General features: G+C 35.6%; 1 protein-coding gene across 1 annotated transcript in view; it reads left to right on the top strand.

The window, feature by feature from the left end:
* The first annotated feature begins 5,700 nt into the window (after positions 1 to 5,700).
* The window catches only part of ZFPM2 (zinc finger protein, FOG family member 2), a 369,507-nt gene continuing 352,496 nt past the window's right edge, over positions 5,701 to 22,711 (top strand). Inside the window, exons 1-2 of the mRNA XM_039217446.1 lie at positions 5,701 to 5,752; positions 7,003 to 7,161. Of these exons, the coding sequence (XP_039073377.1) occupies positions 5,701 to 5,752; positions 7,003 to 7,161 (211 nt within the window). The remainder of the gene's footprint in view (positions 5,753 to 7,002; positions 7,162 to 22,711) is intronic.

The raw sequence follows: 22,711 nt of genomic DNA, 5'->3' as shown, positions 1-22,711 counted from the left end.
TTAATACTGCCATCTATAAAAATGGCCAAAGACCATGCAGCAAAGAATATTACTCTATTTTTAAAAAATCAAAGACTTTGGTTTTCTCCCCCTAAAGAAACAATTTGAATAAAACCTGACCCCCTTCCCTTCTTTTTACAATGGAATATGGTCAGACTGAACCCTCCATTAAAAATTCTCTAATATCTTTTTTTGCATTAACATTTCAAAACTCAATTTAAGTATTCACAGATCTCATTTCTAATAAACTTAACAAAATTCAGGTAATTTCCTTCAACTTTCGAGATTGAAGGACAGCAGTTGGTATAGATATAAAAAAAGATGTACAGCTATGAGCAAAGCCCAAAATCAATTATATATAAGAAATAACATAACACATGGAAAGAAATTAATCAAAAAGAAGAATTTCTACTATATGATTCTCTGGTCTGCTACCTGCAGGCAACAAACGCAAATGAAAAAAAAAATCAACATTCTTCTAGCAGATAAGAGAAAAATTAATAAAAATATTTCCTTCCTACTAGATCCCCTGATGCAACTATTGTTAAAAGTGAGTGACTGCAGGAAGAACTTGCTCATTTAAATACTATTTTTTTTTTTTAGACCACAGAAATAAGGCTTTATTCTTGCTGTTAAGCTCAATTACATGAGTTAGTATGGATTTGCAGTGTCCAAAGAGTTCCCTCTTCCCTGCCCCTTCTCATTAAATGGCACTGTGGGATATGCACGAGACAAATGTAATAGGAACCGAGTGAGAAGCATTTTGAGGTGTGCCTACAGGGTAATGATGATTCACAAGGAGGACCGAGGATAGCAGCTGAAAACTCAAGAGAGGGGCTCCTGAGAGCCACAAAATCTGCCGCAGATAAAATTAGTAAAAAGATGTTAGTACTCTGAAGATAGAAATGTTCCTACTCCCTAACGAAATGGGGAGGGGCACACCTTTGTAAATGTCTGCTTTTTCATTTAGAGTTATTTCCCATTTCTGATTGAACAGGCTGGCCATATATGTACTGAATGTGTGAAGCCCAAAATCTTTCTTATTAGAAATAAGGCATCCAATTTAAATATCAGTCCACCGCCTCATTTCCATCACATGTAGAAACTGTAACATAATTTCAGAATGGAAAGTTCTGTTTTAACTCTTTTTACCTATCAACTAAAATATAGCATGCCTGTATAGAATTTTGACATGTGTGTATCGCATATGTAATGTGAGTCAGGGTTTGCCTATGATGAATTTATATTTTCATATTTAGCTTTTGAAAGGTAGCATCGCATGATAAATGTGGCTCAATTATTAGGTACTAATTAAAGCATGGTATACATTCTTGCTTAAATTGCCCGATTTAGAGATCCCTATGTTTTATACACATTAGAAGGTTTTACATACCTTCCTTGTTTCTGTGTCTGAGTAGATATTTTGCAAATGATTTTAAAGGAGCACGAAACAGGAGTTGGCAACTTTGGGGAAAACATCATTATCATTTTCATTAATTCATTTAGATTTTAAGGAATTTATTCCATTATTTCACTGGTATATATTCTTTGTTCTGTGTGTGAGTAAAATGATGTAAAGTTTGTGATGGAAGTTTTAATATTAATCATACTATCAGATATAAAAATGATCTGAAATGACATACATTAAGAAGCAGCGAAATAAAAAGATTTGGAAATATTTGTATGTTTTCAGAAGAAACTCACCTAGCAGAATTTCTGAGCACATGATGATGGATTATTGTAATTATTGGGAATGATAATATTTTAATGCGACTTTCTTCCCACCTGTCAGTTGCAATCAAGGCTGCCCAGTATTCTGAAACAGTCTCATTTTGCTAGGTGGCTAGTCTTGTGCAGCCTCCAGAATGCTCAGAATATTAATGCATGGAGAGGAGATTGAATGCTCTCTCTAGTTCCGTTATGACAATGTGTTTTTCTTGTTTTAATTGGCATGCAAAACCAAACTAAAATAATTTCTAAGAAATTAATGCCCATGAGTGCTTTAGAGAAAGAACCCCTTTTGGGGGATAGTGTGTCAAAACCATAGAATTTGGCATTTCTTTCTCCTCTTTGTACTGGACAATGTATTTTCATTCTGTATAATTTAATTTCTTTCTTGGGTGCTTCATTCTGAAGTGCTTTGAATTTATATGAATGAAGGCAGTCTGACATTAAGGTGAGGACTGGTCTGATTTATAGTATGCTGCCAAGGTAGGAAGTTATTGATTCAGACAGCATATGTTGAAAGACATGTATATTTGATTTGATTTAATGTTTACTGTGTTGGTCCTTACTATTTCTTGCATGTCTCATTATATGGCATATTTTAATGTCCTTTTCTCTGAATTATATATATATATATGTATATATAATATTTATATTTATAATATAGAATCATTTATTTTATATTTTATGTTATAAAATATATTACATGTATTATTTACTTATTTATTTACTTTTATTTTATTTAAAGTGTTCTTTGTCACCTTCTAGCTCTTACCCTAGTGGCTATGGATGGGTTTCAGGGATTTCTTTAACTACCTGAAATTGGAGCAATATTTTTCTCAAACTTCTTCTTAACCAACAGATCCAGGTCTTTATCTTCATTTTATTCGTTGAATATACTACCAGTGTATAAGGTAGGACTCCTTAATCTTCAACTTCCCCCTTGCCCTTTACCAACTGCAGATCACTGAAACAACCACCAAATGAAAAATTCTCCCACACTTGGTTACGGCTTTGGTCATATAACTCTTGTTACTGGCTGACTGAATGGATGGCCATCGGTATTGTCAGGTGGTGTGAATCTGCACAACCCTTCTTAGCTTCAGCTTTATCTCTAGAGGGCAAAGGTAGCTGTGGTCCATTCAGAGTGTTCCCAAGTACCCAATTGTCTCCCCTTCTAAAGAAGGAAGTAGTACTTTGTAGTCACCAGAAGCTCCTAGTAATCTCTATTATTCATTCATCCACTATGAAATGCCTTCTCATTCTCAGAGACGGTTAACAACCTTATGGGCCCAATATATAGCGCCATTGTATGCATAGCTTTAGGATGTACAGCTAATTATTAGCATTTTGAAATGAGATAAATATTTATATTTATACATGTTAAGACTATTAAATCTGGCAACTGTTTGAATATCTATACATCAGAGGCAGTTGAAGAGCTGAAATTCAGATTTCCTTACACTTGCCTGCCAAGTGGCCTCAATCAGAAGTAATTTTCTCCATGAGGGCACATGGAGCTCAGTCGTGAGCCTTTTCTGAGTAGATATTATTATTTGTGTCAAATTATGTGTGGTGATTTTTCTGAAGTGGACTTCTGTGCCCACTAATCCATACACACGAGGTTCCTTCATTCCCTCCTTCATTGGTGCTATTAATTGTACTTGTGCTTCGAGTGTCTCTTACCCTTTTAAAATGTTAGTTTATGGCCACCGATTATCTGTAAGGTTTTCCTGTTAAAGAAGTATGCAGTATAGAGAGTAGAGATCTGATCTTAAACCATAAATACTATGCATTTTAAGAGAAACCTTTTTTGCCAGAGCCTGATTTGATAGCATGGAGAAAGGAATGGTTAGTAATTTCACATTTTTAAGTACCATAAATTATATAAATCTGACAGTTGCTTTGGGAGAAATACAAGTTGGTCATTAAATCCTCTTCCTGTGGCCTGTTCTAAATATTGACAATGAGATCTTGTGTATTTCGAATGAGAAGTTGAAGACTTTTTCACCTTTCATCATTTGTTTTTGTAGTTTGTTTTGGAAAATAAGTGCTTCTTATTTATGCTTGAAATTTTGAATTGATAGCCAGCGTATAAAATAGAAGAGCCCTTGAAATATAGAACATTGGGGCGCCTGGGTGGCTTAGTCGGTTAAGCGTCTGACTTTCGCTTAGGTCATGATCTCGCGGTTCGTGGGTTCGAGCCCCGTATCGGGCTCTGTGCTGACTGCCAGCTCAGAGCCTGGAGCCTGTTTCAGTCTGTGACTCCCTCTCTCTCTGACCCTCCCCTGCTCACGCTATCTCTCTCTCTCTCTCTCCTAGAAATAAATAAAAATAAAAAAAAAAGAAATATAGAACATTATATTATCAATTAAGATTTTATGATAATCTTTGATAAATAAGGTAGGGGTGTGTGTGTGTGTGTGTGTTTGTGCGTATACATACACATATATACATCTCAAAAACAAGGATGGCTTTGGTTACAGGTTTATTAAGCACAGATCAATGTTTTGTGTTTTGTTTCCTTTAAAATGTTCACATAAGCTTTTCCATTTACATTTTATTTATTAAGTTTGAATTTTATATACCATTAGATCCAGTTTGTCATCATTGAATATTTTAAATAATTGCTCAGTTATATACTATCTAGAATAAAAATCCTTCTAAGAATGCTCATATATGCTCAGAATTTAATTTTTAAGAAAGAAGTGTTTTATTACTATTGATTTCATTCTTACAATATGTCTGAATTATCTTTCTGATATATGAGGTTTTATAATTGAAGAGAATTCAGAGATGAAAAAAGAAATTCACTAAAATGTATATGAATTATTTAAAATATTTATTCTACAATTAAAGATTTATTTTTTGTTAGCAAACCTCAGAGTTACCAATTCCAGAAAGAGTGTGTATTGTGATTTTTGTTAAAATTGATATTAAGGCAGTTTCTTTGCCGATTGACTTAGTATGGATATAAATTATGTAAATAAATATTAGTAACTAACTATTTTAGTTTTGGTAAAATCTGCAAGGAGACCTACCTGATTTTTTCGGGGGGTGAAATCTAATATTTTACAACATATATTCTTACTTATCTGAGAAAAGCAAACAGATTTTTCAGTTTGTAAAGACATAGATCTTTAAGCCTCTATGAGTATTCACATGAATATGAATTAAGTATTTCAGAAGATTTGTGTTTTGTAAGTTGATTTAAGAAGGAATGTGTCTGTAACAACTGAAATATACTTTGCATAGTAGTATGTTGTATTAATAAAAGGTATTTAAAAGTCTTGGGTTTTCACATCAATTTTTTCACTTATTAGCAAATATCCTTATTCTGATTAACTAACTTCCTGAGCTTTACTTTCCAGATCTACGAAATAAAAATAGTATTAATTCTCATACCTACCTCAAGGGTTATTTTAAAAATAACATAAGTGCTTTGTAATCTTACATGAAATACAAATGAGACAGCTTCACATGTCTCATTTTGACCAAAATTGTTATTACAATTAAGTTGTTTGAAAAAATATGGAAGATACTCTATTACATGTTTCATTAGACTGAGTTAATAATTAGAATTATGAGATACATGTTTTAATGATTATCTTTTAAGTATGACTGTTTTATATATCCCTTGCATACTTTCCACGTGATGTAATTGCTTTAAGAGTTAAAAATTATACTTCTAAAAGTGAAATAATAAATAAGAGATAAAAACTAATATGAGATCCATGACTTTTGAATGTAGTATTTGCAAAAATCCATGTGTTTTTTTTTTCCTCCCTCCACCTTGAGAATAAGAAAACACATTACCAGAGTGTTTGGAATTAAGGCGTTCTTTTTTCCTTAACATTTGTTATTTTGAAGAAGAAGAGAAAAAAAAACTTATAAAAAGGACGGAAAACTATGTAAGAAGTTTTTCACTCGGATGTCCCTTAATTTAAATCCATGCAACTAATTTTGTTCATGAAAATGTGTCCTGTGAATCCTGCCCTTTACAAAGTTGCCTTTGGGAAAACACCAGGTACTGGGCTATATGTACGTATCGTTGTTTGCCCACACATGCATAAAAATTGCATTTTGTGCACAATTTTAAATTATGTATAAGGTTTCTTCTTTGGCCCTGAAAATTTTCTAGCACATTTCTATGATGTAAGAGAAGACTACCTAAGTCTTTTAAGTACTTAGCCTGTCTGATGAGACTGTGGATGTGAGTGACAATTAGTACAAATTACCATAATTGTGTTCTTTGGATAACATGCCACATTGCTTCTTTTAGGAGCAAATGCAGGCTTCTGCTCAGTAAAATGAGTCAGACACTTTTCTTCTCTAGGGCGGTCAGAAATTCATCACCAGCCATGTGGTATCCGCATGTAGTCCACTTGAGACCCATCTGAACAACTATAGCCCTCCCTTTCCTTTCAATAAAATAGGTCCATTAATGTAGGGCACCTCACTCTCATTCATTCTAAGGGAGTTGTATTTTTATTACTGAAAAAGTATCACATAAATACAAATTACATTTTTTCATTAGAAAACTACTTTTCATTTCAGAAAAAATTCAATTAATTATGAATAGGGTTATGCTTTCATCAGGGAGAGAAATATGTAATTTTTCTTCAAGCCTCAAACACATATAATGAAATCTTTTCTTGGAATCCACTCTTAAGATGGGTTTTTAAAAGTATAGACTTTATTAAAATCTCAGTTCAATTAAAATGCATTCAATTACTTTAAATCTTTATTAAAATCTCAGGTAAAATTGTACAACGATGTAAAAGAGACTTGTACTCTTTACCAGGCAGTTAATTCTAACATATGAACATAAAGTGCACAGTTTTGCTCTTCAGGAGAGAATTTAAAAGAGAGAGAGAGAGAGAAGGAGAGAGAAAAAGAAGAAGAAGAAGAAGGAGAAGGAGAAGGAGAAGAAGGAGAAGCCGCTGCCACTACCGAGAGAGAGAGAGAGAGAGAGAGAGAGAGAAATTGAAGTGGCCATTGGCTTGGAATTGTGGGTGGGGAAGGGTTGAAGATGGAGGTTGTTTTCTGTGTAGTAACTTCAGGCATTGGTTTCCTTCCATTTCTCATTATAGGTCATTGTTTCTTGTGGATATGAGGGTGGCATTATCTTATGTGAGTCCCCTTGATGATATTGCTTGGCCTATTCATAGAATACATTTTTTTCTCACCGATTTTATCAAAATACCCTTTTAAAGGATTTTATTTCACTGTCTTCTTTGGATGTTTTTGGTACAGTGTCCCTGATTCTTTTTCAAGGGCCGCTAGAAGATGCCATTGAAGAGGAAGAAGAAGAGTGTCCATCAGAGGAAACAGACATCATCTCAAAAGGGGACTTTCCATTGGAGGAAAGCTTTTCTACAGAATTTGGGCCTGAAAATCTGAGCTGTGAAGACGTGGAATACTTTTGTAACAAAGGTAATCATTAATGGTTGGATGCAATATGTGAGTCCCTTTACTCAGATGATTTTGTAATGTTTAAAAAATGCACTGATAGAGTACACAAAAAGTGCTCAATGTTCTGAATCATAATTTAAGAGTCTGAAAATACATGCAGATGTTTTTAAGCACAAAATGTTATTTTGAGGGCTAAAAGAAGTAATTCATAAGTCATTTTGTATATTTAAAATATTTTTCGCATTGATTGGTCAATTAAGCCTAATATATTTCATTTTTATCATGTATTCATTTATTCTCTCACAAGTATTTATTGAATGTCAGTTGTTTGCGAGGCACTGAATTAGGCCCTGAGTCTAAGGACTGAATGGGGCAGGTAGTCCAGCCCCAAGGTTCTGGCTCACTCCTTTTAAAAACTCTATGCTGTAGAGGCACCTGCCTGGCTCAGTCAGTAGAACATGAGATTCTTGATCTCGAGTTGTAAGTACGAGCCCCACAGTGGGTTTAGAGTTTATTTAATAAGCAATGACAACAACATCAACAACAAAAACTGAGTGCTTTAGGTGTTTCACATTGACTTCTATAACTGAGGCTGGTACTTTTTTAGACATTGTCTAACAAGAAAATACACACTATTTTCCCATTCTAGATATTCTTTTAACACATTACCATTATGCTAGAAGAAATACCTGAGGCAATATATGTCCATTTATTTCCCACTTTGACTTAACTGTGTCTCACTGGGCATGTGTATTCATCTGCTTGTTTTTTCTCAAAAACGTGTTTAAGGTTTCTCATTATTCTTTTTTATTTTTTTTCTAATTTAATTGTTTTATCTTTGCAAGTGAGGTGGATCCTCTATCACCTCCTGCATCAGCACAGTTCCACAAATGCTTAGGCTGCTTCCTTGGTTTGGAACAGAGGATTTCACCGATTTTACCACCACAGTTTCCTCGAGGACACGACTGAGTGTGTGTCTATCTCTATTTGTGTTTGTGCACGAACCATTTTTATTTGGACGTGTGTATTTTTTAGGCCGAGAAATTGTGTGAAAAAAATTTTTAGTGTGTGTGTTTGTTGATTAGATTTGACCGTCTAAAACTAAGGATGATATAGCTTCCAAAAAGAAAAAAAAAAAAAAAAACACAAAAAAACACAACCCTGCCAATATACATATCGCCATGGCCACAGACATATTTGATATACATTGTTAAAGTTCCAGTGTGACTTTCTCCTGTTGCTAGTCTGTTAGAAACAAAAGAAGTCAACTAGTTCTTATCCCTGTGGTCAGTAGAACCCTGAAAACTACGGAAATGGAAGTGCAACAGTGGATATTGCAGCACTAGCACTTGGCTGCCCTGAAGTTTAGAAAACTCAGTCTTTAACAATTGTAGACCTCAAGGTGACTTTGAACCTGGTGCTTGTCTCCTACATTAGAGACTTTTGGTTGAAACTGAGAGTAATATGGACAGAATTCTCCTTCTTTGGCAGTGTTGACTTAGACTTCAGACCACATTAATATTTTCCTTAGCTGTTCTGGATGCTAGAACCATTTCTTGATTTTAGTAGCCACAGCAATACATGTAAAAGCTGGCTGGAAGTGAAGGTTTTAGATCTATATTTGAAGACATCTCATTTTCTCTCTTTGTCAGAAAATATATTCTTTTTTTTAATGTTTATTTATTTTTGAGAGAAACAGAATGTGAGCGGGAGAGGGGCAGAGAGAGAAGGAAACACAGAATGTGAAGCAGGCTCCAGGATCTGAGCTGTCAGCGCAGAGCCCAGTGTGGGGCTCGAACTCAAGAACTGTGAGAGCATGACCTGAGCTGAAGTCAGAAGCTTTACCGACTGATACACCCAGGAGCCCCTGTTGGGAAATGCATTGTAGAGCACCTGACTTATGTTAAAATAAATAGAAGGAATCGGAGTCAATAGTTAGCATGTACCACTTATTCTTCTTGTTCTTGTAAAAAGGCTGTGGATTCAGACATTTTTTTTAATGTAATTAATCCAGAGAGGTAGTAGTGATAGATATTACTAGATTACGTTTTGGGATGATCATTGATTAAGGACTATGCTTAACAAAGAATATAGAACTCCAGAATTTAAATTGGTAGCATCTTGGGAGAAAAAAAAATATTATTAAAGGTATAATTAAAATATGAATTAACATAAAATTATACATATAATTAATGTATTACCTATTATAAAAATAATTTTCTAATGTTTAGTTTGAAACTAGAAAGTAATGATAGGTGGAAATAAGAATTGTTACTTTCACATAATATTTTTCAGGATAAATACTACTGTTACTATTGCAGATTGCTGTCCCTTATTTAATAGGGTAAGAATTTCATGATTTTACTCTCATAAAATGTGAGACCAGGAGATTTTTACTGACGCCAGTAGAACTGACAGAAAAGAGAGACAGCTCTTTGACAACTACTGCGTCCCCTTGAGGTCATAGTAGGTATCCCATCCATTTTTCACTTAAGTTGATGAACTACAATAGGAAAAGAAAAGTTTTTATGGAAAATTAGAAACCAGTCTTTTCGGGAGCACCTGGGTGGCTCAGTCGGTTAAGCGTCTGACTTCGTCTCAGGTCATGTTCTCACGGTTCATGGGTTCGAGCCCCATGTTGGGCTCTGTGCTGACAGCTAGCTCAGAGCCTGGAGCCTGTCTTTGGATTCTGTATCTGCCTCTCTCTCTGGCCCTACCCTGCTCATGCTGTCTCTCTCTCTTTGACTCTCAAAAATAAATTATAAAACATTAAAAATTTTTAAAAAAGAAACTAATCTTTTTGTAGAAAGTCACATATTAGTCTCAATGACACACGATTATGTTTTTTTTTTTTTTCTAATTGTAGGGAAGAAGATAGGTTTGGCATTAAAAGTGTATAAGTATTTAAATGGTTAATGATGCCACTGTCAGGATTAAGGAATGTATAAGAACTGTTCACCTGAAGAAAAATGTTTCAGTGATGAAACATATTTTTGCATCTATTTTAAGTCATTTACAACAACTTAAAAAATTATGTATATGTATATGTATATATTATATGTGAAGTAAATTGGATTACTTAGATTACATTATATTGGATTATATTTCTTCATCTAAAGATCTAGCCATGATTAAAATCTAGCAGTGACATGGTTCCTTTACTGAGTTCCAGGGATAACACTCCTTTTTTCTTAAATAGTTTATTGTCAAGTTGGTTTCCATATAACACCCTGTGCTAAACCCAACAAGTGCCCTCCTCCATGCCCATCACCCCCCTCCCCCTTTCCCCCACCCCCCTCAGCCCTCAGTTTGTTCTCAGCATTCAAGAGTCTCTCATGGTTTGCCTCCCTCCCTCTCCCCAACTATTTTTCTTCTCCCCATGGTCCTCCATTAAGTTTTCCTAATCCACCTATAACGTGCAAACATATGGTATCTGTCCTTCTCTGCCTGACTTGTGTCGCTCAGCATAACACCCTCAAGGTCCATCCATGTTGCTACCAATGGCCAGATTTTATTCTTTCTCATTGCCATGTAGTATCCCATTGTATAGATAAACCACATCTTCTTGATCCATTCTTCTGTTGATGGACACTTAGGCTCTTTCCATGTTTTTGCTATTGTGGAAAGTGCTGCTATGAACATTGGGGTACATGTGCCCCTATGCAGCAGCACTCCTGTATCCCTTGGGTAAATTCCTAGCAGTGCTATTGCTGTGTCATAGGGGAGTTCTATTGTTAGTTTCCTGAGGAACCTCCACACTGTTTTCCAGAGGGGCTGCACCAGTTTACATTCCCATCAAGAGTGTAGGAGGGTGCCCGTTTCTCCACATCCTCGCCAGCATCTAGAGTCTCCTGAGTTGTTCATTTTAGCCACTCTGACTGGCATGAGGTAGTATTTCAGTGTGGTTTTGATTTGTATTTCAGGGATAACACTTTTGAATATGAGATGTTTTCTTTGCTTTAAACAAAGGATAGTAGTTTAAATACTCTGATCACAAAAATACGGTTAGAATTTCTGAAGTGTTTGGGGCACCTGGGTGGCTCAGTCAGTTAAGTGTCCAGCTCTTGGTTTCGGCTCAGGTCATGAACTCACAATTCATGAGCCCAAGCCCCTGCATCAGGCTCTGCGCCGACAGTGCAGAGTCACCTTGGAATTCTCTCTCTCTCTCCCTCTCTCTTTCTGTCCCTCCCCTGCTCTCTCTCTCTCTTAAATAATGAAACTTTAAACAAAAGGAATATCCTAAGTGTCCCTGACAAGGTATTTGGGTAATCAGTGGAGAGTACTGAGGATATGCATATAGTTATAGTATATCTCCATTCATATTTCAGCAACTGTGTTGTGTACAAAAGGAACTATATGCCATTATACTTTTTCTTATTATTAAAAAAACGTAAAGAATGCCCTCTTTGTACATCTATGAAGACATAGCTTTTCGTAAGTAAAAGTTCCTACTTCCTTTTGAAATTAAGCTTCTGCATTAAACAGGATATTTTCAGTGTTTAAAATTATTCACTACTTATTATTATAGTATTTTCCTCAGTTCCATATGGATATTATCTATTTCCTTGTTGTCAAAGGGCAGACTTTCTTACAATTCTTGAAGCATTAATATTATTGTTGGTCATTATACAACATGTGATTAAATATGACCCAAATCATTCTCATAATGTAATATTCCACAGACATGTCAAAATGTTGGTGAGAATTTTATGTCAACATTAGATGTGTAAAATTCTAAACCATGTAAATCTAAGCCATAAATATTCACCATTAAAAGTGGGAAAGATCACCTTTAATAAACCCTTGTTACAGTCACAGGCCTAAAATTGGAACCTGACAATTCTTTTGAAGTTTCTTTGGTCACTTTTTACTTGCATTAGTTGCATATTTCACATCTCTATTCTTCATCTTTTGAATGGATGAGATGAATGGTTTATTAAAAGATGCTCTTCTTAAAGTTGCTTGCTCTCCTTAGATTTTAAGAATTTCAGCAAACTATAAAGCGATACTTAAAATTTGCATCCTCTTTTGTGCAGTGAGTTAGATCATTTGGCATCTTGCCTTCCAGTATCTCTGAAAGGAAGGAAACAAGCAAGAATTATTTCCTTGAATTTACAGATGACGAAGACATCAAGGCTGGGTCCATAAGTGCTACACATTTCCTGTGGTACTGGATTATGTGCTTCAGTGATTTGTTTTCTGCCTATCTTCTGATTTATGTAGTAAACATGGAAGTGCATCAATGCATATTTAGAACCAAGCAAACTAATACAAATTGAAGCATAGGTGGTCTGGAAAACAGCTGAGGAGCTTTTAGTATGTTACTGCTGGCTGGTGGGAACTCTTATATATTAGTAGTTCTTGGATACACTCAGAGACAGTAAGTTTCCCGGTGAGGTTGATAGGGACCCATTCTGAAACGGGTCTACTATTATTGATTATTAGCAGGAGGAGTTACTCACTGAAATACCCAAGTTTGTTAATGACTGAAATTAAACAAACATGTCTTGGGATATATTCCAAGAGAATGTCACAGAATATGTGAACAGGAAATGTCAGGTCAATATCACTGTAGGCTGGGAGAATATAATGTTATTCACAAAGGAAAACTCCAAAGATACTATACTTAGGTTAACTTTGAATTATTGATTATCTAGAATAGGTAGTGAGGGTCCTTACAAAGTGTTTCTTGGTGATACCATCTCTAAACAAAGGCTGAAAGGGAAAATGATGCCATCAGACTTGATTTTGGGAGAGAAACAAACCTTACTTTAAATAATAGGATCTGTGTTTGGAGAGTAGTTAGAGAAATTACTAGGTCAAGTTCTTAACCTAGACAGATGAACTAATTTTAGAGGTCTTCAATCTGGAAAGATTAAGCTTGGAACAAAAGGGGGCATTAGGAAATCCAGAAAATAAGAAAACAGTTATAGTGTAACAATGGGCATTCTTAACCACATTCAAAAATGTTTGACACAGTATGTAGCCGTTAAAAGTTATATTTCTATTTTAAAGAAACTTTAAAATAGAAAAATGCAAAGCATATTAAAGAACACAGAATAAAACCTGAGTTACTCAGACTTGGATTTAACTCTAGCCCCAGAAGTGATTAACACCAAACGAAAAGCAAACATAAACAGATATTTAATCAGGTTGGCAGAAGCTTCTAATTCTGTTCAATAGATAAATTCAATACAACTCAACCCATACATGAAGCATCTGCTATGTGCCAGACCCTCTTCTCAGTGCTATGGATACAGCAGTAGACAAAAGTCAATCTCATTTTTAGGAAGAGACAGACAAGCAAACCCACATTGTAAAATATGAGGGGTGATACTGAGCACTAGAAAGCAAAACAGATAAGGGTAATAGAATGATTACCTTCTGTTATGTGCACGCGCTCACACACACACACATGCAAGAGAGAGAGAGACAGAAACAGAGATAGAGACAGAGATTTTATAAAAATGATGGGGAAAATGAACTTTGAGCAGCGACCTAAGGAAAAGGAATGAGCTCCCAGGTACTCCGGGTCAAACCTGCTATACCTATGAGGCTAGTGTTGCAGGGAAGCCAGAAGAGGCCAGCAGAGAGCTGGGGAGTAAGAGAGGTGTAGTCCTACCTGTGGGACTCGCTCTAGGAATCTGTTGGATTCACGACTGTGGAAGGTTTGAGAAAACCACAGAGGATAGCCAAGGTGTAGCTGGGAGAAGAGGCATGTTCATGGCAGGTTGATACCTACCTAGGAAAGAAAGGCCTACATAAAGTAAAGGTTAAAGTAGGAAATGGAAACCAGCAAGTTGGGGAAGCTGTCAGGGGATACAGATAACCCCAATCACAATCATGCCTTCCGCCAAGGGCTTGATGAGACTCCATCTGTAGCTCATTAATGTGGTTTCCTGAAGAGTAGTTCGGGGTGTTTGAGAATTATATGAGTCACTCTGCTCCCTTCCACAATACAACATCTTTGTATCAGAAAGGTACAGAGTAGAAGACGTGAGTATCAGAGTCGGTTTTATCATTGTGCTCACACTGTTTCTGCGGATAGATTGCCAGCCTCATTGAAATGTTCTCCCACATCCCCTTTAATTCTATCAGTTTATGTAATTTTGTAGTTTAGCCTAAAACTTAAGAAAGAGCCGAGGAAAAGCAGTATTTCTCTTTGGTAACAAACGCAAGCCTTGATTATTGGCATTTATTCCCCTTTCCCATGTAAAGTAACAAAAATGTGATGTAGTTTCCTAATACCGAAAAGAAGAAAAACACCTTTGTGCAGATTTGGTTGTGGGGATAGTAACTGCTTTTGTTTCATCAGATCCAGTGTCAAACATATACACCGTTTTGTTTCCTATTTTCTTCTGATTTCTTTATTAATTTTTCAATTCAGAAAGTCTATTTACATGTATTTCACAAATCCTTCTCACCTGGTTTGCTTTCGTTCTTACTTTTGCCTTTAATGACATGTTTCTGCCTCCTCTGATGCTTGGGCTGCTGGAATCAGAATTTGCAAAAGGCAGGCCTACCATAATCACTTCGAGTTCAGTAAGAAGGAGATCTTTACAGGCAACTTTGTTTCTTTTTTCTTAACGGGATTAAGAAGCCAAGCTTTTAAAATTCTTGCATATAACATTGACATTTCCAGGGTGTGTTTGGACCAGGGAGTTCAAAGAGAAGGAATCAAAAAGAAAAGCCAATATGACTTTGTTTTTTACCTTGCTGGAGGAGCTGTTTGTGCAAATCGCCTATAAGCTTATTGACCTGAATCTTTGACTCCTTGTTTTCTCTGGATTTGGCTGGAGTGGAGACACTGATGGAGCCCTGATAGAGCTGATTGAACAGCCCCCAGCTTTGCTTGGCAGGGACCTCCCTTTCCTTCTGCGCCTCCTCCCCCTCCCTCCACATGACATTATCGTTCCTTGGCAAACCTGGATCTGTTTTCCTGGATCCAGTACTTCTTCTTCTTCTTCTTCTTTTTTAATTTATTTTAAAATCCATAAGGTTTTCTTACAGAGTTCATCTAACAATGCAAAATGGAGAGCAGTTCTTTTTAGAATATAAAAGTAGAGGCTGCATTTATGTTCTTGCTTGTATTTTTATCTCATGAGATTGGAAGAAAACAATAATACTTATCCCTCTTTTATGGCCAGCTGAAAATCCTCAAAACATAGTTTTTGTTTGGAATCTGACAGATATTTTCTTAAACTACAATTATTGGAGAAAATGAGGGCACATTTGAAGGCAGTTTGTTCATACAGGGAGTCAGCATTTTCTTGGTTTTGATGGAACCAGAGGGTATACACATTTTGTCCATGACTTAGTGGTTTTTATATGTAAGAGTCAGAACAGCTTTGTCTGTCTACCTCATCTCTGATCCCAGCGATATCATCATAATAATTTCAACAAAATTAAAATGATTGATTTTATGTGATGTTGAAATGACTCATGATGATATCATTTATATGAATCATGTATGATTATGTAAGCCACTTTTTTGCATATGATAAACTCAATTTATTATTTTGTCTGTCAGCTGAACACCAACAGATCTTCAGTGTGCAATCTACTAAAGATATTTTTTAAATATTTAAGACTTGATAAAATACATAATTACCTAATCCTCTTATAATTTATGAAATACTTTCATGTTGTAATGAAGTATATTTCATTCTGCTTGTACCTGACTAGTTAAGATGTCAAGAGATATTTGCCTAAATTTTAGTTGTATTTTTATTTTACATCAGCATTGTTGCTGATAATAAAAATTGAAAATTATTTATAAAATCATATTTTGCCACTTAGAGGAATTGCCATTTTGGTTTTATGTGTAAGGTTTTTGTAAGTGAAAGAAATTTTCTGACCTGCAGAATTTACCATTGTTTGTTGTTTTCCCTGCAATGTCGCAAGTCGGAGAAAGAGTAAGAACTTATTTAATCTCCTGGTACTATATATGTTATATATATGTACTATATACATATACATATATATGTATATATATATACACACATATGCATCTGGATATTCATAAACATCTACATTGTTTGATTTTTTTCACTTAATTTAGATACTGAATTAATCATTAATTTTAGCTGAGTACTGTAAGGAAGAACTGCTTATTTATAAGCCCTTTTATTGTTACATTTTCTTAGTGATATTTTGGGTAGAATAAAGAGCTTATGTTTCTTGAAGGAAGTAGTTTTGATCAAGTTGTAATTGTATAAATAGCTATTTTTAATTAAAAATTTTTTCTATTTTGTTCAAATTAAAGAATATATATATAACAATTCATACAGGTCTACATTAATATTTGCCAGTCATTTACATGTACTAACTCTTAATTTATTTTTCTATTTAAAGAAAATTTAAATTATGAACAGGGCATTAGCGCTAGAGAACCCTGGGAAGCCAATTTATTTTAATCATATGGAATTAATGTATTCAACGACCTTGAATCTGATGGCTGGTCACATGATTTTAGATAAACTGTTATCATTTTAGAGACACTGATCTCTTAGGAGGAGCTGTGTCTTTTCTACTTTTTATCCTTAAACAGCATTAGTGATTTGAGAAAATTTCCTTTGTTCCACACGAACATATTTCAGGTTTCTATCAAATAAGATTTTCAAAGCTCTGGATCTCCTGATATAAAGTTTGTATCTTCTTGTGAGTACCTAAGATTTCTCACAATGTTTTGATTTCCATTTAAGAAGAAACAGGAAGTATTAAATAGCTTGCCCCTCCACTACCTGATGGGATAATCTTTATCTCTGGTAGGCCTCAATGTGGAAGGTGTAAAAAAAAGGAAATGAAAGCTGTGGTAGGATGAATTTAGTTACAGTAATAAAGTCAGTCATTTTTTTTGTTGTTGTTCTTAAAAGGTCAAGTAAAAATAACTGAATGTGGTGCACCAGTGGAGTAAATACTGATAACGAATGCAGATTGCTGTTTCAGCTTCTTTTTTGTAGTTCAATGAGATTCCAGAGATTGACATTGAGACTACGTACCAATTATAATAATTATAATAATGGTAATAACAACTTTCATTTACTGACTGCTCCTGAAAGTCAGACATCTTGCTGTACGTGAATCATCTCTAATCAACTTACTGTCCTGCAGGGTAGATGCTGTTTTCCCCTGTGACTTTCAGAGGGTCAGTAACTTGGTCAAAGTCACAAAACTACAAAAGGTTAATACCAAATTAAAACTAAGGTGATTATACTTATGAAAATAGAGAACTAATTTTGTTTTCTGGTGTCCATTAGTATAATCCTTGTAGAAGAACAGGAACCCATCTAATGAAGCCTGGGCACATGAAGTATAAAAACTAACTTTTCCAAGGTATTTTTAATCTGGCCTTCTCTAAATAAACACTTATCAAGTCTGATTTAAGAAAAAGAAATAAAAAAGAAAGGTTCCAGGCATGAGAGGTGTGCTTAAAATATTTCTAGCCCTCTGTTAGTTCTTTTAAGACTCTATCAACATAAACAAGCTTGCCGTGAGTGGAGTTGGCATTTTGATGTAATGAGAGGGCTATACTGAATGTTCTTTAGACTCATTACACTAACTGGATGGTTATGTTACCTGCATTGGGTGGCATAAAATAAGCCACAGTTTCTCACTGCCTGTTTCTTGCAAAGTTGTTTTCAGGTAATTCAAATGAGTGGGGACAACCCAAAATGTGTATACTTGGGCAGAAGCCAGTAACAAATGGCAAGAATGTTTACAAATCCATCAAAACTATTTGGATCGGAATTTCAGCCCTGTAGAAATGTTTGCGACGTGAACTCTTTAAAACAGCTTGACCTTAACACAAAATGAGACCAAATAAAAAGTGGAGAAAGGAAGGAAGGAAGAGGGGAAGAGGGCATTGTTTGCAGGGAAAGCTCTGGGCACCGTGGAAACTTTTCACTTTTCTGAAGGAAATGCAGTGCAGCAGATGGTACGAGTGGAAGTGAGATAAACATAGGAACTGGGAAAGTAAGCAATACATTCTAACAGGTTCTGTATCAGAGATCTGGAGAAGCGGAAAGATTAGACAAGGAACTGTTCTGAAACTTGACAGTGGCTGTATCTCACCACGTCTTACGTACATAGGAGATGGAGAGTGGAATTGCACAGACAGTAGGCTGTGATTATATTTTTCTGACAGTGAGAAGGGAAGGTCTCTCTAAGGATTATTTTTAAAGATAGAGATTTATCAAGGTAGAAATCTACAGATATATAAAACACTTTGCCCCCCTACCTATTTAACAATAGGATTTGATATAATTTCTCTTGTTGCACAGCATTAGCACAAGACAGTATATTTTTGATTCAGAGAAGCTTTTTTTCAGTGCAAATTGTGGTCCAGTCTAGTTAACCAACACGGAGAACCTCTATTACTTGTTTCTGGTTGTAGAAGCATTGATGTGTGTGAGTGGTGATACAGACCACACATGTGCAGAGGCAAAAAGGGGAATATATAAAGAATGTTCTCATTTCTTAAAGGTACAGTCTTCAAGTAAGGGAAAGAAAACATGAATAAGTGAAACATGGAATATCTAAAGGGAGTGGAGAAAATACTAAGTTTGAGCTGATAAAGGAACAGTATGTTTCTTCTTAAGCCTCCTTATATTGTACTGTTTACCAGCACATACCTGCCTCATTTAATCTGTGGGTCTTGGGCTCCTGTATCCTATCCTGGTGGCTGAATACCAAAGGGAGTGCTGAGATACAGAAACTCATAACAGGAAACATTTCTACAAAAATATAGAGTGCTACTGAAAAAAAAAAATGGACAAGGAAAATAGCCTATATACCAAGGAAAGCCCAATTTAGAAAAGAATGGTGTTTTCTCTGTAATACTGGCAGTTGTGTTGAGGAACTTCTAAGGCAGCTGTAAAAAAATCTGATCACTAATAAAAAGGAATTTTGAAAATTTACATAAAATGTGAATCTTATCTTTACATTTAACATTGGCAAATCAATATTAGATATATTAACTTAACATTTTCATTTATTTGACAATTGTTTAGCCATTTTTTATATCGGATGATGCATGCAAGATAGTTCAATGCAGTGTAGTAGAGCTTTAGAACTCCTCACCTGCATAGACTCCTTCCAAGGCCTTGCACCTGATATTCTAAAAATGGCTTTGTATTCTTCTTTTAAAGAGGGCCTCCCAAATTGGGTATGCTTTAGGCTCTAGAAAGCCTGAATCAACACCATAAGTACCTTTAGTCAATATGAGTGAGCTCATGGAAGATAGCAATGATCCAAATGAAGTTTGATTTCGAATTCATCATTTTTAGAAACTCTTGAATAAGATTCCTAACATGTCTTGGTATTTAGCTCTCTGAGTTCCAAATCTGTTGTCATTAAAGGATAAGTCACCCTGTGACTAAAGAGACCACAGATACTTATGAAAGCACTGGTTAAAAATTGACCAGAGAGGGGAAAATTCTCTCACGTTTCTAAAAATCTGGATGATGCTGTGGATACTATCTGTGTTTTTGCTGCATTATCACCAGCAGCCAAGAACCTCTTGCTGGCCCTGAGGGAGGAGGTGGCGTGGGAGGACCTTGTGGTAAAAAGAGTCTGAATGGGTCTTGTGATAACATACGTGGGGCTCTGACTGGTGGTAGAAGCTAGATTTAGATCTGAGTTGGAAAGAGGCTGATGTGACCTAGAATATTTTTGTTTCCTTTTTGTTGCAAAGATATGCAAACTTAATCAGGATTAGATTCAGCTATGAGACCAGGTGGCTGAAAGCTGCCACAAAACTCTTCTATGTACATTCTCTTGTCCTGAACTTAGTCTCATGAGTAGTCCACCTCACTAAGAGGGAGGCTGGCAAATGTGGTCTTTATGATCAAGTGGCCACATGGCCAGCTGTTACTTTGAAGGATTCTCAGTTTATGCAAAGGGCATAGATTTTATGTGCCTTTACTTGATTATTCAGTTAATGACTCAAAGCATTATGCAGCAAGTTCATTCAATATGCATACTTTATCCAGTTTGATAAATATTTATTGAACATGTGCTGTATCAGACATTGAGGGGCATGCTGTGGATACCGTGTGAATCAACACAGGGAAGCCTCTGTCTGTTTTGGAATTTACATGATAGTGAGGAGGCAGACATGACTAAAATAATCATGCAAGTGATGCAGGGTGGTTTGACATAGAGGGGAAGGTCAGAGAAAGTATCCTTTAAGGATGCGATACTTGACATGGCATCTAATGGTGAATAGGTGTTAATTAGATTAAAAGAAATAATAATGTTTCAGATAGACAGAACAGCGTGTGGTTGGCAAGAGCCTGATGAACATGCATAGAGGGCGATGGAGATAGTTGTGTGAGTTGACCCTGGAGAAATCAGTATGGGGCAGAGAGATGACAATGATCCTAAGGTGAAAGATAGGAAATGATGAGAAGGAGCATAAAATAGGAAGACAGATATCTTGAAAACCGAAGCATTAAATGCAAATCTGAGCTTCCTGTAAGCCATAGTAGAGAGAGAAATGGGGGTAAGGTGTGATTCCAGTTGGCTTGCAGTAGATAAAGAGGGTTTATCAGCAGAAGTAACTGTCATTCCCTATTTTGGAGCTCTGAGAGTTATTTGTCATTAGGTTGTTTGAACTAGTATTGGATGAAGGGTGTTCAGATACAGACTGAAGCTGTTCGTTGCTGTTCCAGAAGATTCATTCTCCAATGGCCTTTAGCACTTTGTATGTATGGCTTGAACAAAGTCTATTTGTAATTAGTAAATCATATTGTAGTAATGGAACACTATGGTAATGAGTAATTGCTTATGAATCATATTCTTAAATGGATTATGAGGACACTGGAAAAAGTCATTTTGTTAAAAAGGAAGGAATAAACAATATGGTTCTATGGAAAGCAGTGTTCCTATATTACTTTCTTAAATTGGCTTGATCTTTCTGTGTAGGTCGGGCTGGATTATTAGAGACCATTTCAGAGATTGTGAGATTTGGTTTTACTTTGTGTTGTTGTTGTTGATGATGATTTCCTAAAATGAATGCTGGGTTTGAATTTTGAAGACTGAAGCCAGCAAACTGAAGGGATAATGGTTTCTTGATAATACAACAACAGATCTGTGAAAGATAAATTACAGTTCAGAGTATCCTCACTTACAGAGTATCAGGCATTAGTTCATTCTCTGGAGCAAGAAGTGTCTTGATTGTATAGAATCCTCTTTTTTATCTTTTATTTTAAAAAATTTAACATTTATTTTTGAGAGATAGAGCATGAATAGGGGAGGAGCAGACAGAGAGAGAGACAGAGAATCTGAAGCAGGCTCCAGGCTCTGAGCTGTCAGCACAGCTTGACATGGGGCTTGAACCCACGAACCATGAGATCATGACCTGAGCCAGAGTCAGACGCTCAACCAACTGAGCCACCAAGGAGCCCCTGTAAGCACTGTTTTAATTCATCCTCTTCAGAATGGAATATAATAGTTCAGTGAGGGTTTATTTGGAGGGGGAGGGGGGAGTTGGTAGGGAAGAGGAAGAGATAACAAAAAAAATAGCTAAATGCAAGCTTTGAAATACGCATTTTAGAAACATCTTTTTAAAGTATGTTTTTTTTTAAAATCTCCTACACTTGGCTTATATATTGATTTTTCTCAAGTATCCATTAAGAAAAATGATGAGAAGCAGAAATTTTTGAATGATATACTTCTGAGAATTTGCCTTATTTTATCTCATGTGGAAATTTCCCTTATGTACCGGATCTTTAGTGAATTTAAACTCTGTGAAAAGCTCTTTTCACATGGGGGGTGACATTCACATGTGGAGTAAGTGTTTAGGACTGTAGAAATAATTTATAAATCACTGTCCTTTATTCCTAAGTTACTAAGACATTATTTGTGACTTTTATGTAATATAGCTACCATAAATATCACTATGTTCAATAATTTCCTCTTACTCGCTATGATAGAATGCCACAAATTACAGTGGTCTCCCATTAACTGCAGAGAGTTTCTTCTCCAAAGAGCAGACTTATCTCTGGACCACTGTCATCTACTGTTCGAGAATTGTCTGAAATCCAAGGGTCTGAAAAATTATTATCAGATAAATGTGGACTCTATTCTTTTGATCTGTTTAATTGCTCATATTCTGGAATATGATAGAAGGTTATTACCAAAAACTATGACGTATTAGATAGGTTAGGAAATCACATGCATTTTTGAAAATAATTGTCTACTGAATATAACTCTCCAGAATATGGCAAGACCTTACACTTTCTTATACACTTGAAGCATGTCTAAGGGGGATTTCAGTCAAATACCATTACAGAGATCCACAGAATAATGGACCTTTTCTTATCAAATGGTTGAAATGTTTAGATTTCCTGTTAGGTACTGGCAAAAAGGAACAATAAGTATATATTTTTATTTTTGTATCTGGTGACATAACCATATCTGTAATTTGACAGTGCAGTGTTAATTTAACATGATGCTTTTGTTTGATGAATCTATAACCAAACAGTTGTTTTAAGTCCAACAATATTGCAAAGCTATTAGGCAAAGCAAACCAAAACTGAATCATAAACTTAAATGTCCTCGCCCTTCA

Source organism: Hyaena hyaena, unplaced genomic scaffold (assembly GCF_003009895.1).
Source record: "Hyaena hyaena isolate Hyena2069 unplaced genomic scaffold, ASM300989v1 scaffold_691, whole genome shotgun sequence".
Taxonomy (NCBI): domain Eukaryota; kingdom Metazoa; phylum Chordata; class Mammalia; order Carnivora; family Hyaenidae; genus Hyaena; species Hyaena hyaena.
The sequence above is the reverse complement of the archived record's forward strand: the minus strand, read 5'-3'. Positions and strand labels throughout refer to the sequence as shown.